Below are 17231 nucleotides of genomic sequence, written 5' to 3' on the forward strand. Positions count from 1 at the left end.
CCATTTCTCTGTCAACAGTTTTTTCAAAACACTTTGTTCAGATAAAATCTGTATGTTTGAGACTGGTACAACATGTAAAGTAGTGCTACCAAGGCCATTGCATCCCACATGTGGTTGGTTGTATTTTAAAAGGATAAATACAAGACAGTTATGGAAGGAATACTCAACTTGAGTAAAAGTGGCAATAATGCATTGTAAAAAATACTGAGTAGGTTCTGCATTAAAATGAAAAATGAAGGTATTGCAGTAAACAAATTGTTATCATTGTTAATAAAATACTAAGTATTCATTATGCAAACCAACCCCTGAGAGATCGTGTACTGTACAGATTAGTGGATCATCTTTATTGATGAATCAACATGAAACCAGTATTTTAAGCAACTAATTGCAACTACATGTTCTTACTACAAACTGCTGGATTTTGTAATTAAAAACAGTGTCATATATTTTATATCATGTTCCTGGAGGCCTATATTTGATCATTTAATGTCATGATGTAAAAAAGTAGGTTAAAGTGAAAATGCCATAACTCTTAACCTAAAAGTTGAGCTTAAACATTATATGTGAATGAATGCATTTAGTTACCCTGGGCCACTTGAAGCGGAGATTCAGACGAAGAAGGGGTCGGAACTATAGTTTGAGATTACTGTTCCGGGTAGGCTTTGTTTTTCTGAGACACCGATGCAATGGCTGTCAAGCAGCAGGCGCCTCAGTTTATGTGAAGTCGCCTCTTGTAAAGTTGTGATTTAGCAGCTATTTAGGTAAGTAATTCAAAGCTTTGATTCAACATTAGTTTACAGAGTATTTGTTGTTAATTGTGAATTTTAGAACGTGTTAATTTAAGTGACTTTAAGTAGGTTGAGCTAAATTAAGCTAGCTCAGAGACGAAGTAGCATTTAACCATTTAACCGAGGTGTATTCAGTCACATTTCAACAGCGGAAATATGCGGTGACCGATTGTTCCAGAAATGAATGGATCAGTGATTAATCAGTGACTTAGACCCCATCCCTTCATTTTTATCATTTAAAGGACTTATACAACGAAATTTAAAAGTTTTGAGCATTTTTAGTGCTTATTATTTACATGAGCAGGTCTTGGATAGGTTTATATAAAACAGACAAACTCCAACGAAAGCACATGTAGAGTACACCATTTATGAAAATATTGTAAAACAGACACAATGTTTTAATTTGATCACCAAACATCACAAAGAATACAACAAATTCCACACAAAAGGATACTTGAATACTAAAGGCTCTTAGCATGGACTAACAAAGAAAGAAGAATTATAAATAGTTTGATTCTCTCAGTTTGGGATGCTAGTCTCATCAGAACTGCAGTCCTTGTCATTAACAACAGCAAATAGTATAAAATAAAAGACACAGTTTCAGGTGAACACGTCTATATTTCTGTTGCCATGGGGAGAGTTTGTTTGAGTAGTGATGAAAAGTTGCTTTTTGTTTCTCACCCACCAGATGTGATGTGATGTCGGACAAGCGTCAGCGCGCCAGAGTCCAGGGCTCCTGGGCCAAACAAGTGCCAAAACACACAGCACCAACAGGTAATTTAAGGGTCAGTGTATAGTATATGTAATGTTGTATTAGCAGAATGTGACTACTCACCGAATTTGATCATCATTACCTCCAATGTTTGTTTGCAAGCAAGATTACGCAACTACTGGATGATTACCACGTGGTATGGGTCAGGGAAGAACCCATTACATTTTGGTCTCTAACAATGTGAGAGGGTTCCGTTTATTTATCAGAGAATAAGTGTATATGTACAATTTATTGCAGAACCAAATTATAATTTTTGTTATTCTAAATAGGTACAGTTCCAAAGAACCATCAACCCAGAAATTCCAACCAAGTCCCTAGTTCTTGGGGTTTGGGGCAACAGAAGACGTCTCAGACATTTGAGTTTCATCAGCCCACTAAGGTAAACCTTTAACAAATCAAAATATAAAAGAGTAATCACTGCATTTTGGGGGAATTGTTCTTTCACAGCTTGTTAAAATGAAGTGTTCCTTCCTTTTTTCCTGATATTTCTTCATTGCAGCCAATTAGAGATCTTCCACCAGAGAGGTTGATAGAGTAAGTTGAACATTTCTATCTTGACGGGGTACTGTGGGTAGACAGTTTTTTTTTTTTTTTTTTTTTAATTAGTTTCTTTTGTCTGTGGCTTGATGTCTTGGTCTGTCACTTTGGTTGGTGTTGTGCACAGGATGACTAACACATTGTGCTCTGGACAGACATGCAGGCGATTATGAGATCAGCCACGGTCCGTCTGGAGTCTCCAGGTGAGTCCAAAGAAGGAATCTCACTCAGAGGGAAGTATGGAGGAAAGAGGAAAATCCTCTGTTATGGGATAGAACCAAACTATTGTGTCTATAATAGGTGACAAATCTGTGATAGAGTTTGAAATCCACTAGATGGCAGTAATCGCATAAGCAAAACCTCATATAGTGCTTCCTGAATACCATGCGCTCTACCTCCCTGATATAAGGCACTTTTTAATAGCGACTGAATATATATTAGTATGTGCTGTAAATATGGTCACCATAAAATGACAACCAGACTTTCATTTAACTTTGTTGAGTTGGTTGGTCGATGTCGAGACATATTTTATATATCCATGTTAATTAAAGAGGTATTAAGTCTGCGTGTGTTTGTGTGTTCTTTCTTCTGTCTGTCCAGACTGCGGCTGATGCCTGGGTTTCTTTCCCCAGAGGAGGCTGACTGGAAGTTCAGTAAACTGTTAGCAGAGCTTCCCTGGTCTCAGAAAACCAACTATAGACAGGGTGCGTACCAGGGGCTTAAGAATAAGCAGTGTTGCAGGAGTGAAACGTGAACTGGTGTAAAGGATTTCCTTACTGGAGCTGTTTTTCTGCTGGTTTTGTGTCTCTTCCAGTTTTGATAATAATACTGTGTTTTTCTTTCCTTTTTCTTTGTGTAATTTTTATGCTACATATAAAAAGGAGTACACACGCCTCTGTTAAGGCTGCAAACTCCTCTAAACTTTGATTTTATTTTTATTTAGAAATGTTCCATATGAATGTGAGTTTGCTTACAGTATGCATACGTTTTACTTTGTCTTGAGAAGATTAAAGCTAGGGTTGGTAATCCTAGAAAAAACTTTAGAAAAATGAAACCAATACATCCCCCCCTCCATTCAGCCCTGTCATCATAGCAATGCCACCAAAACACATTAACGTGCACAGACTGACAACTGCAAGAAGCTTTTCTGTGACTCACTCACTCACTAACTTCTGACCATCGACTTTGCTTCAGCGTTGTTCGTTTCTCTCCTTGGCTGAAGAGTCATGTGCAATGAGAGCACGGGCAGGGTGTGCGCAGGCAGACAGGTCAGTTAGTGACAGACAGGTACGCCAGCGAATTGTCTTGTTCATTGCAGTCCTGCAAGGGCCACAGGCACCGGCTTTATTTTTTAGATGACTTTATACATTGATGGATTAAAAGGGTTTTAGACACACACTACAAAACCTAACCCTTAATCCATATTTAACTAAAAACATGTGGTTAAGTTGTGTTGAGGAATAACTTCTCCACATTTCACCCAGACAGACTATTAACACTGAGACTGTTGAGATGCAGCCTCACTGCCACTGAATCAGCTTCTCTTCACTCAGCTGGCTCTTGTCCATCTTGTATATTATTCTGTGATAGCTCTGTAGCACACAAACAGCTTGTTGAAGACCAGATGAGTTCTAAACACTGACCATAGAGACAAGCTGTATTATCCTCTATCAAGGCTATCTCAGACTTTGTCAACAAACTCTTTGTGACTTTTGGGTTAAAGAGGAAGTAGTGGAAAACAGATGTTAACCTTTCATGAGTCACTTCTCTGATGTTTCCTGTCTTTTCGCCTGACTCTGGACCCAGTGAGTGGGTCAGGGTTTATTAATCTTCTCCTCCCTGATAGCATATTTTTCTCGAAAAGGGCTTCATAGAATGTGCACACATGTTTATAAATTTTTGTTCTAGAGTTCAGTGCCGAGGAATAGTTCACCCCAAAATTTAAATCCACTCATTATCTACTCACCACTATACTGATGGAGAGGTGGGTGAAGTGTTTGAGTCCACAAAACACTTTAAAGTTTCAGGGGTAAACACTGTTGCAGCCAAATCCTATACAATTGAAATAAATGGTTACCGATTCTTCAAACGTAAAAAAAAAAAAACAACAGAAAAAAATGCTGAAGTGCCCTGACATTCAAATTTTACTGAAGCGATGTCATTTACAACACGTTTTTAGCTTAAATGGCCGCTGTTATCCTCAGCCCGGAGCCGCATTCACGTTCGCACGCACACATTGCACAAGCTCACGCCTCTATGCTCTCGCCCAAGGGGCACATGACAACATCAGCGAGAACTTGTGATAGCTATGCGACGATGCAATCTTGTGTGCGTATGAATGTGGTTCCAGAAGAGGATGTCAGAGGACATTTAGGCTAAAAACACTGTGTAAATTGTGCTGTTTAGAGTCTATTTGAATGTCGGGGCTTACGAACACATGGATGACACCACAGGAGCAGTATGGAGGGATTTTATTTTTTTTTCTGTTGTTTTTTTCTGTTTGAAGATTTTGTCACCATTTAGTTCATTTGTATTGGATTTGCCTGAAACATTGTTTACCCCTGAAACTCCAAAAGTGTTTTTTAGACTCAAACACTTCACCCACATCTCCATCAGCATAGCGGTGAGTAGATAATGAGTGCATTTTCATTTTTTTGGTCAACTACCCCTTTAACCTGCTGCTTGGAATAGATTTTAGTCACAAAGCAGGTAATCAGAAAACATTGTAAACTTTTGACTTCATTTTATTTTGGCAAAGTAATTATTATAAGTAGTATAATGGTTATAATGGTAATGATGTTGAACATCTTTAAACATGATCCAGTCCTGATAAGTATTCAGTTCTGTTCTTTTTGTGATTATAAACCAGGGATTTGAAAGAAATTTGGTTAGAATTTTGTGAACCATCTTCTCTTAGAGATGGAAGCTATGAAATAATCTTACCATGGTTACCAAATTTGAATTTGAATAAAGGATTTGTATGTGTGTGTCACCAGGTGAGGCATACGACGAGCCCAGGCTGACCTGCTGGTATGGAGAGTTGCCCTATACGTACGCTCAATCCACCATGGCTGCCAACACACAGGTTAAATAAACTTTTCTTATTTTTACAGATTATTTTGTTCATTGTTTTTTCACTTTCTTTTCTAATACAGAACAATTGACACAAGGTGACTTATTAGAATTTCTTTTCTTGTGTATTTCTATTTCTTTCTAATGTTTTTTCTTTCCCTTTATATTATCTGCTGAACTTATTTTTTAGTGGCATCCGTTGCTGTTAACCCTTCGTGAGGCAGTGGAGCAGGCGAGCAGCAGCAGGTTCAACTCGCTGCTATGTAACTTGTATCGGGACGGCCATGACAGTATTGGCTGGCACAGTGACGATGAGGCCTCCTTGGGTGCCAAACCCACAATCGCCTCGCTCAGTCTGGGGGACACAAGAGTGTTCAGCCTTCGAAAGCAGCCTCCACCGGTGAGATGGTGTCAGAGAGTGGAAATTGTTTTTCCCTGCTCCAGATTATGTTCACGTTAACAGTACGACAAAGCAAACGTGTTGATCAATTATTAAGTGTCTCTGTTATGTCTCTGAACAATGAAAGGCTTCATTGAAGATGCTTACTAGAATACAGAACATGTCCTTGCTCTTAAATTTGAAAAAGCCTTTTTACTTGTTTTTAAAGTGGACACAGTATTTGACTGTTTACTTCTACTCGTTGATAGTTTGGTTGAAGCATGGGGCTCACAGTTAGGTATTTCGTGTTAAGTGTTAATTAAGAGAGGCGAGTGAGCATAGCAAAGTGAAAAAGAACCGCCAACGTGAATTAACTGGACACAGAGGAAAGTGTGTATAGACTCATCAGTATTTAGAAGCCAGTATTCAGTAGTTGTTTGTTATTTCAATCTTTAAGTATACACACTTCATTGGTGGCAGGTTTCATTAAACATGACATTGATGAGTTGTATTGTCGGTGGTTTGCAGGTAACAGAAATGTGCTGTCATGTGACACTACATTGTGCCATGTCACATTGTTGTGTGTGTTATTAGACGATCATACATCGTGTGTGTTTATGTGTTAGGAGGAGAACGGTGACTACACTTATGTGGAGCGAATTCGGCTTCCTCTGAGTCATGGGACACTTCTGCTGATGGAAGGAGCCACACAGGACGATTGGCAGGTAGGCTTAACCAATCAAATGCAAGGCTCCATGCAGGCAAAATGACCATAAAAAACATGAGCCATTAGACATTTTACTTTGTTTTGAGAAGATTTGAACTAGGGACCGAGGATCAGGCAGAAATATAAAGAAAAGAAAAATATAAAGAAAACTTAAAATGGTTTGGTTGCTGTAGTCACCATATTTGGCAGAGTCTATCAAACAAACAGATTGCGAAATCCTAAATGTTTTGTTTATTGTATTTTATGTCACAATTATCAGAGGAAGGGAAACTCTTCAAGCTCTATACCAAGAACTACTGTATGTGAATTGAAGACGCACTCATGTATTCAAATGTAGGCACAGACATCTAGGACATCTGGACTAAAAGCACCAACTTTTTCAGATTTGTATATAAATTGCATTCCACGCTGTGCTGAGTTATCTTTAGAAAAAAACGTCCTCACACTGCAAGCTTAGACACTAGTTTAATTTAAAACATTTTTAAGATGTTGAATCATTACTGTATATTCATTACTGTACTCTATATTAAGGTAAAACATGTATGTACCACTCAAAGGTTTGTGTAGCTTGCCTCTTATTGTAAACCCTGGTCAAATGCTGTAACTGTAATTCTATATATCCCAATGTCACAGTTAACACAAGAATTAAGGATTCAATCCAGTGAGTGATGACTAAAAATAACTCAGTTTTCACATCAAATTATTTTATTTTTAATACCTTCGATACCTTTACCTGCCTGTTCTTTCTTTTATTGCAGAATCTACCTATTCATTTCAAGATTCTGTCTGTATGTGACTGACATATTTGGAGAATTGTTCATCTTATCACCTTCACACTAGCTGTGTGTCTTGTTAACGTCCCAAGGTAGAGCTGTGTCAACTTTGCTATGATTAAGACACTCAATACGAATACAATTTGAATAAACGGATGACCAGTGCTCTGTAGCATTGGCAGCTGGGACTTATCAGCAGTGACGTTGTTGAGAATGACAACAGCAACAAAACCTGATTATCCTGGTCAGGGTTCTGTGTACTGGGCTGATCTTAACTTCCTGCAGCAGGTCTTTACAGTTTCAGAAAGAAAAGTGCAACCAGCATTAACACAGACCAAATAAACAGCCCATTCCAAACAGGCAGGTGTAAAAGAGGCACTGCTCTAGTTTATGTTGAAAAGTGTTGATGTTAGTATCTGATTGTAAAGTATTGTTTTGTTTGGAGACTTGGCTCTCAGCTGTCCTTAACTGTTAGTAAAACAGTAATCCTATATACAGTAGTTACCTCTTTTAACCTTGGACATTTACAGTAAATGGTCTAAAAACCTCATTTTGCTCAGCCAGGTGAGGTCAGGTGAAGCCTCACGTGCTCGCTCTGCTCCTGTGCATGTGTGTTTGTTTTTGTGTTCCCTTTAAAATGTGTGTGTGTGTTTGGCTGTACATGTGCTTCTGACTAGACATGTGAGAATAGACCTGTGTTCAATGGTCTCGGGCTCCTTCCGTCATTCTCAGGATGGATGGAGTGGCCTGGAGAGAAGAGCAGAGCTTTCGTCTAATGAGAGTCATTTGTTTTACAATCAGGGACAGCGACCGGGTTTGTGTGTGCATGAAGCAGGATGGAAAGACTTTATGTGCGTATGTGTGCGTGCGTGCGTGCATGCGTGCGTGCGTGTGCGTGTGTATGAGAGAGGGAGAGAGTGAGTACATAACTGCTTTCTGGGTCACACTCAGCACTGAGAATATGTTTTATTAGAATAGATTGAATTTCATGCTCATAACAAAAAATAATTTCAGCCTTTGGAAAAGTAGATAAGCACTTCACTTCTGTCTAAAACAGATACAAATATTTAGTTTTACCATTTTAGTTTTGTTTGTTCGGTGCAACATTATCAAGGATCCGAAACAGACGTGCACAAGAGAACAGAAACACCATAAGCACTCCAAGTGAAATGAAAATCACAAAACAACCATAAAAACTACACTACAAATTAATATCAAAATGTAATGAAGACAACTGTGGGAAGGTAAAGTAAGGGGACTTAAGAGACTTTGGAATAGATGACCATACTCCTTCATACCAAATTGAAAATTGTCATCAGGATGTGTTATGAAGTTGTTATTTGCACATCCGGTGCCAAATGAATGAATATAAGCCCTGAAAAAAGATCCCCTTTCATAAGCAGTTGGGAAAAATATTTGCGATATTGTTTTGTAAAAATTTGAATGAGTAATGTCATATTTATTTTTTTTCTGCAACATAAGAACATAACAACTGAGCTGCTATCGCTATGCCAATGGAGGGGTGGGTAAAGTGTTTGAGTCCACAAACACATTTCAAGTTTCAAGGGTAAACAGCGTTGAAGCCAAATCCATTATAATTGAAGTCAATGGTGACCACCTCTTCAAATGTAAAAAAACATATATGATATGCTCCTCTGGAGCCAAGTTCGCACATGGATCACAGCGGACATTTAGTCTGAAAACATGCTGTAAATGATGCTGTTTTGAGTCGAATTTGAATGTTGGGGCCTACAGACACTTGACACCACAGGAGCAGTACTGAGGCATTTTATGGGTTTTTTCTGTTCTACGTTTGAAGAAATGATCATCAGTTTCTTCAATTTTTGTAATCCAGCTAACTAACAAACCAATACAGATGGAAACATAACCCCCTTGGCTTAAGTAAGTGAAACACAGAGGGATAGGGGAAATACAGGGAGGGAGGACTACAGAGATAAAGTCCAATGGAAAAAAGCTTAAGAAAAAAGGAGAAGGTCACAGGTGAATTTATGGCACCACCTCCCTGAGTATCTGAACAAAGGTTTGGTCTCTCTTGCCAGGGAAAGAAGATCACACCATTTATTCTCTCTGTCACTGTAGTCATAGTCTGCCTAACAAAACCTCCTAACTCAGGCAGAAAGGTTTGGAAGTGAGAGATAAATATTTAACTACACCTGTCAATCCAGCTAAAGTACTTCATCTGTTTGAAAAAGAATACAGGGTTATTTCTGCCTGTTCCGGACGCTTTCTATTCACACCATTGTGGATAAGCAAACCCTTCACCTCTTTTTGAGCTTTGGAGATGAAGCTGAGACATGAGACCTTTAGCCCATATGTCAAATGGTAAGATAATGGTGTTTGTTGTATGTTGTCACTTTTTGTGACTGACCTTTATAAAGAGTGCAGAGTTCAGCTACAAAACAAAAATACTGTTGTGTTGACAGTACAGATTTTCTTCGCTGATGGCCTCATTTTTTGTTTTCTAATCTAAACTAAGATTGCCTAAAAAACAGGTACTGGGATTATTATACAAAAGCATCCTTATGCTGCATTGATTCATTTTAAATTTATCCGACTATTTATTTGTTTCATTTTTCTCTGAAGCCCAGAGTAAAACCATTGCTTTTTTTATTGTAATTTAAAGATATTTATTATCTGTCATACAAATATTATGTAAAGAAAAGGAGTGGTTGCAAATTAAATGATAAATAATTATTTTGTTGGTTCAAAACAACCAGAGTTTACTAAAGTTCTTTAAAATCATACACATGATGAGGAGTACAAGAATAAAATTAAATAAAATTAAATAAAATAAAATGCTAAAGTGAATACAAACTTCGTACCAAGGGACAGTCAGGAGCAGCAGGTGGAGGATCTGAGAGAGTCGACTATGTCCTTTAGTTACCACTTGCACTCGCAGCTGCAGTACATCAGAGTTGTTATGGAGGAAGACTCAGATTTAGCCGATACTTTCATGGATAAAAGAAATCGCATAAAGTAACCACATAAAATACTCAAATACCTAAAAAGTAATAAAATGAAACATTTACTGTATCTGTGTCTCTGTCTTCACTAGCATCAAGTGGCTAAAGAGTACCATGACCGTGGCCCGCGGATCAACTTGACCTTCAGAACTATTCATCCAGAGCTGGAGGGCCACAGGCCGGGGACCAAGCTTCGCTTCACTGCTGAGCAACAGTAAACTCCCCTCAGAGTCAGGTACTTCAGACTTAGGAAAGTGCAGATTTCAGCTGTTGGAGTAACACACCACTGAGTTATAGACCATGGTGTGACTAACAGCTTCCTCCAACTGAAACAGAGAGATTTTCAGCTCTGCCTGGATTCAACTGTTGCATAAGTGAAGCCACAATAATACCTCAGTTGTGACCAGTGGTGTTTATCAGATATCAGTGGTTTCAGAGAAGCTGTGCACCAGAATGGGTAATAATGAGGACTTAAAGGCTTGGAGAGAGGTCAACTCTGAATATTGTTTTGATTTTATTTATTCTTTCAGAAGCTTAGATGGTTGTTTCATTTCAGACAGAAGTTTTAGTTGGTATGTTGCAGGCTGTAACTCAGCAACCAGCACTGAGCATGGCACTTGATACCACAATAACTTTTGTGCCAAGTTCAGTCTGTGGGAAGCTCCAAGGTGGCAGCTCCTAAAGTGGTGTAAATAAACTGCATTTTGATTATAGATTTTGAGTATAGATAAGTTAGGTGGGGTAAGGTTTGAATGATCAGTGAGTGCAAATAAATATTCACATGCCATGAAAAGTGTCGATACAGTGTCCAGAGTGTTCTCTGTACAGCAAGTCACTGCTACTGTGTTTGTGTGATACTTTGTAAAATGTAAACAGTTTCCTGACTTGTTTATCTCATTGAGCTTTTGGAAAGAGTGTGGTTGCTATAAAAAGAGGGAGGAACAAGTAAAGTGGCCACTTGGGTCAGTTAAGACAAATAAGACAATAAGTCATGACATTGCTGTAACAGATCATACAACAATTCTCACACAACAAGCATAAGTAGTAGATTACTACAGGAGTTTTTATGGGAAAAATAATCTTTGTTATTTGGTTGTGTTCCGCTACAGTGACGTCTGAAAATCCATGAGTTGAAAGAAGTACATGTCACGATGGAATGTTCTGTTTATTATGTAACATAAATAATGCAACTTCTTGATTGCTGTGTTTCTGAAATAAACTAAATGTATTCTCAGTTGAAACATTGTGTCCTATGTTCCAAAAAAGATTAAATTATAAATAATCTAATGTCTCATTAATCAATTATTTGCAGCGCTGCACTTCATCAAAATCTAATTTGGGACTGTTGAGTTCAAATAGAATACCAGGTTGTGATGGAGAGTTTGTTATAAAAATAAATCTCAGCATGTTTGCAAAATAAAACAAAACACAGAAAGTTTAATGTCAGGGTTCCGGAGAGATGGTGTAATCATTGTTGTAATGATACACAAAGGATGTGATAAAATGATTTAATGGAAACAGCTCTTGGTCTGTGGGCCAAATACTTTATCACGTTGACTTTATATGATGACATTAGGTTGGTTTTACTTTTTGACTATAGATAAATCACCAGACTTACATTTACGTTAACTGTTTCAACACTTTTATTCTTACTACAGGGGAACCACACTGAAGCTCCTGTACGGTAGGAGACCTTGAAGAAAGTATTAAGTGCTATATCTGTTCAATAAGACAAAGTGCAGGGGATCAGGTAAAGAGGTGTGGGCACAGTCAGTGCTATTTAGGCATATTAGGGAGAGCAGAACCAGAAGTCTATGGTAACCAGTGAACTTTGATGAGTGACTTGTCATCTGATTTACTATTCCAAGTCACGCATCTAGTGTTGATGTACACACCCTCATATTACAGCAGGAGAGCCTCATGGTCAGAGCCATTGGTTCATTTTAAAATCTAATGTGATGGAGTATTGATCTAACGTGTCACTGTCCTAATACCTTTTGGTGTTCATGCCTTTTTCTGACACATTTTTTTTTACTATGTTGAGTCTGACTGAATGAAAGTTAAAGTAGATCTTATTTTTTTAAGTTTAAACCTCACCATACTCATTAATGAGTACAACTGTGGAGCTTTTATGCAGTATGAGAAAGTATACTTTCACCGTCTCAGTAAAAACAACAAAATTATACAGGCTCAATATGGATATGATTTCTTTCTAATAATGTCATTTTGTTGTTTATATTAAGCTTCAATTTTCAGCATAGTTAATTGTGTTTTTTTCAGAGAAATGGGGACATTAGACTGGTGTGTCAGGTGTGAAGACACTGACACTCATATGGGTGATTCCTGGAAATGTGTAACGTGTTGGTATTTTTAGACATTAGGTCAGAGGCCATGTAACATCAACTTACTAATGCAATTCCAATCATAGCGATGTAGTTTATTCTTAGCTGTTTGTGTGATATGGGTTCCTCTAATGTGGATTCATCATAGCAAAACAATCCTTGGTAAATACACAGACGGGCCTTAATCAGCTGCCGAATGTGATACAAGAGGATATTATTATAGAGATAGAGAAGCTTCATGTAACAGTTTTATAGCATTACTTCTCAGAAGAAATGGATCGAACAAACTTACCTACAGTTGCAGTATAAGCTGTGTACATGAGACAGCCTGGAGTGGTGCAAAAAGCTTTATGAGAACCAAGCAACATGCAGCTTCAACACTAAATATCACTAAATTCTACACACTGTACCTTTAACTAACTGAAACCAGTTACCTCTCTGTTAATTCTAAAATGTTTAAATATTAAAATGACTTTTCATTCTTCTCCTTTAAGAGCTTATTAGCACCCTATTTAGTTCGCAAAATAAAACCAGAATGGCACTTAGTAGAGCTCAAACATCCTCTAAGGCTCAACCGTCCCATGAAATTTAATCAAACTGTGCCAAATTTCACACACTCCTAGAAAAAATGGACAGTGTGAAAACTTAGCTTTCTTCGAGACATTTCAAATAAAACAAACATTCATAGAACTGTAGTTATTAGTGACCCTCATTGTAAAGTTCACTCTACTCTCCACAGTTTCCAGAAAAGAGGATGTGTGTTTGCTACAGATATTGTTCATTGATCGACAGTGTAATAGAGTAGTTGACAAATAACAGTATTCTATAACATATTTTAGTCTACAGGGCAGCATTACTTGACTTTCTCTGGAAAAAGACAAAAGATGAATACAGACAGGGACCAGGAGCAGTTGAGTAAAATATTACAGTGAGAGTCACACACAGTATGATTGACTAACTGAGAGGGTTAGGTGTACTGTTCAAACTCAGCATCACTCGATATGATAACACACTGTAAACTCACTGCAGCCTTTGCTCAAACCCAATTTTCCATGTACCTATTCATTAGTTCAGCAGTCACTGTAACCATGACAACTTCTTTGACTGCCCCATCGGACTATTGCTTTATACTTATCTGCTGATGTTTTACGTGAAAGCCATAATCTTTTCAAAAACTCCCCTTTGCAACTGGCTGACAATAAGAATCATCATCAGAAGCAGCTGTTTGATACCCCCCCCCCCCCACACACTCCTGTGCACATGCAGTGTTGGTAACACGTGATAGTTGAGTGCAGGATGTATCTTTGTGCATATACAAAAGGATTTGGGGACACGTGCTGTGTAATAGGTTCAGCAGAGAGCAGACATCTGATGTGTATGTGTGTGAGGAAGTGAGTTAACGAGGAGGACCCACAGTGAGTTCAGCCGGTTGTGTAATAGGTCCGAAGCCTTTTACTGATGCAGTGCAGGTGAGAAATGCACCTTGCTGTGCCCAGCTTCAACCGGCTCCTTGATGTTTGGTCTCCAGAGGTGCAGTCTGGGACAATTTGTACCGGACAAGAACATCACAGAATGTGACACAGATTTGATTTAGTTTTGGGAGAGTGCCTTGTGTTCAAGACAATGAGAGCTGTGTGTTTGTTTCAATAAATGCGCTGTAGAAAATGCCCTGTGCCTGCCCACTGACAACATGCTGTTCTGCTGGTTTAAGATGAATTAACTTGATAATTATGATCTTAGTCAAAACATTGGGGAAAAAATAGAGTCGGTAAAGTGATGTGAAATATGGTCATTAAATAACATTCACCTCCAAACACACCTTCATTGTTTTTAGTGATTTACTGCAGTATTATACTTTGAAACATATTTTGTATCAAATATCTTGCTCTCGTTGCTCTCATTAGTATTTTAAATTTTTAATGAAGGATTCATTCAAATGTGTGATATGAAAGTTGTTGCTTGTTATAATAAACCCACAGAGGATGAATGCCTGTGCAGGGTTCCCCAGCTTCAGGGTGCTTAAGTTGTTAGTTGGTTTAGTTTTACATTCCTGAATCAAACTTTGTTTAGTCTATTCCGCAGTTGTTAGTGAAAACCAAACTTCTGTACTATACAATGCAATGGTTTCTGCTGCCCTGTGTCATGTCTCCTGTGTTTTTGGTCCTCTTTTATAAAAAGAAGACTATGTTTGGAATTGTGTTTTAAGTTTTGCTCCCTGTGTCCCTCTCCTGTTACCCACTCTGTTCCTTTCTGTGTTCCCCTCTGTGTGCCACCCTGTGTCCCTCTCAGTGTTCCCCTGTGTTCATCTCTCTTTCCTGTTTTATTTTGTAGTCTCTGCTCCTTTTCCCCCTGAACGTCCTGTCTGGTTCACCTGTTTGTCCTGTGCCCCGTCTCTAATTTCTCATTAGTTCAGTGTGTATTTAAGTCTTTGTGCTTCCCATGTGTCATTTCACCACTCGTCGTCTCCAGTGAGTTTCCTAGTGTTTCCCCTGTTTTTGCTTCAGAGCATTTTGAGTTTACTGTTGCTTTTGGATTTTGTTATTATACCCTGCCTTCCTCATTAAAGGACACTTTTTGTCAACACCTTTTGTTCTGCCTTTTGGGTCCACCTGCTCCCTTACCCTCTCCCCACAAAAACGTAACACCCTGAAGTGAAAATGAGAGGCAGTGTCTTCCCTAAACTATATTCTGAGCTTCTCTAATTTAAGGCTAATTTAAATGACGAAAATAAAACAATCTGTAATGTATCTGGCCAACTGAATTCCCACTAAATAAACATTTCCCAGCTCTGTCTTTGACTTTTTACCGTCTGCCTGAAAATAAACTTGGCATGTGTCACCATCGCTAACGAACAAGCTGCCCATCATTCCTGTGTTGGCCACTGTGTGCCTATTCCAGATCCAGACACCTGTTGTGCAGAGCTGGAAACACTTGGGCTTTACAGGATCTGCATCAAAGCCGCGGTTGTTGCTAGCTCTTTTTAATCTCTCTCTTTAGCCAGTGGAGCCACTGGACCCACTGAACGGATCACACCCAATTAGGCCTTAGTCCAGTGGCGTTCCTGTCTGGGCTGTTTAAAGTGGCAACGTCATTTCCAGCCACCAGCATCTGTCCTTTCACATTAGCAAACAACCGAAACGTAAATCGCCGGATCATGTTTAATTACAGAGACATTATGACATTCTGATCCACATGTGTGTTAAAATGAATCCATTGGGAGAATATAGAACAATGTAAATAATAAGTACAGGTGCAACAGTGCTACATAATTTGATAATGAAGTAACAAACTTACTTGCATAATCAATCTTAGATAATGTAAAACCTGTTTGAGCATAGAGAGCATAGTTTTTGAATGTGCTGAATATAGGTAATAATCTGGCTCTGAACTGTTTACTTCAAGACTCTGATCACTATTAAATACTTAATTGTCCACATTTCTTTTTGGACACAAAAGAAAAAACTAGCCTGACTTGAGAGACACAAGAACCGCATATTCAGACATGCAGTGTATCAAATACTAGCAATGAAGCAGCAGTGTTGTACAGTTAGCACTGCAATGTTAGCCTGTTGGTTGTTCCACCACTGTGATCTTAAATTAAATATCTGATGAATTGCCATGAAATTTTGTCAGACACTTTAGGTTCTTAAAAGTGTAATGGTATTACATTTACATTGGTTTTCCAGGGAACCCAGAGCTTTAATCTAATTTACCTTTTTCTTTCTTATAGCCTGTTGAAGAAAATACCACAGGGAAGAGAATAATTGGTCACAACCTAGATTTGAAAGGTCATTGTCACAGTCACTATAGATTTTACTCTATGTGACTTTTGTTTTTGTTTCTAATAGTTTTTATAGTTTACTTTTAATAACAAAAAATGGGTTCATGCACTTGAACTGATTGACAATCATAGGAAACCTTGAAGTCCATCCACAGTCTTCAGGAGGCTGTCATGTTTGTATTAAAACATCTGGGAAGCTGAATGTGTTTAAACAGTAATAAATTCTGGTTATATAGTGCAGCTAACTCATGCCTTTCTTGGTCGAGCTAAATCGAAAGATAAACAGACTCCTCACAAGCTAGAAAGTAAAAAGTCCAGACAGAGGAGGACAGTCCATGAGCCTCTGCACATTCAGGCAGGACGTGCCTGTTGCTGCTTTGTGAGAAACCTAAACTGACCTGCATCTTCCCCAGAATTGGCGTGTGTGTTACTGTGTGTGTGTGTCTGTGTGTGTGTGTGTTCGTGTGCGTGTGTGTGTGTGTGCATGCGTGCTTGCAGTCTAAAGTCATGCTGTGTTTTGCTGGGAAGCTGCTCTGGGAACGAGTTGACCGATTCACTTCACCCTCTCAGCTCCTCCAACCTCCCCTCCTCTGGGCTTCATGGCTTCATTCCACTCTCCTTTACTGCACCCCTCCTCCTCGCCTCCTCTCCTCCCTTTACCCATTACCCTCTTCATCTTCCACCTCTCCTTCCCTTTCTTCTTTCACCTTTTCTAATTTCAAGTTGTTCCGCTGGCTGTGTTGCAGCTGCATCTCTGTGCTCGACCCTGAGAGAGACGAATAGGTTTGTGTCTCGTTACATAAACACGTTAGCTTGAAGTTGACTGCTGGACTAGGGAACATTTTCAGTCTTTGTCTGATAATCAAATGGCTTGTAAGGACTTCTATGGAGTAAATTGAAACTCATTTTTTGATAATATGTTGTGGATTAGTTTGCCAACATCTGTATGAGAGGTTGTGATAGTGCAGAGGGCCAGAATGAAGGTAAATAATACATTAATTTAATAATTCCATTTTATTCTATAGGGGCTTTCCTCTTTTTGGTTTAGAGCAGTAGCTTTCTGTGTGTCAGTGTAT

At 38.6% G+C, this 17231-nt stretch overlaps 1 protein-coding gene across 5 annotated transcripts; it reads left to right on the forward strand.

Moving 5' to 3' along the window:
- The first annotated feature begins 620 nt into the window (after window positions 1-620).
- On the forward strand, window positions 621-14949 carry alkbh3 (alkB homolog 3, alpha-ketoglutarate dependent dioxygenase). 5 transcript variants are annotated; one of them, XM_020078462.2, is made up of 11 exons: window positions 621-761; window positions 1477-1562; window positions 1830-1939; window positions 2060-2094; window positions 2253-2300; window positions 2698-2801; window positions 5094-5182; window positions 5360-5569; window positions 6175-6273; window positions 10125-10267; window positions 11691-14949. In XM_020078462.2, the coding sequence occupies exons 2-10, from the start codon at window positions 1487-1489 to the stop codon at window positions 10248-10250; spliced, it is 897 nt and encodes a 298-aa protein (XP_019934021.2). In that variant the 5' UTR covers window positions 621-761; window positions 1477-1486; the 3' UTR covers window positions 10251-10267; window positions 11691-14949. The 5 variants fall into 5 exon arrangements, with proteins under 5 accessions (XP_019934021.2, XP_069384478.1, XP_019934020.2 ...); XM_069528377.1 differs by having other exon boundaries at window positions 6178-6273; XM_020078461.2 differs by lacking the exon at window positions 11691-14949 and adding an exon at window positions 11142-11273.
- Window positions 14950-17231: the final 2282 nt, after the last annotated feature.

Source organism: Paralichthys olivaceus, chromosome 7 (genome assembly GCF_024713975.1).
Source record: "Paralichthys olivaceus isolate ysfri-2021 chromosome 7, ASM2471397v2, whole genome shotgun sequence".
Lineage (NCBI taxonomy): Eukaryota > Metazoa > Chordata > Actinopteri > Pleuronectiformes > Paralichthyidae > Paralichthys > Paralichthys olivaceus.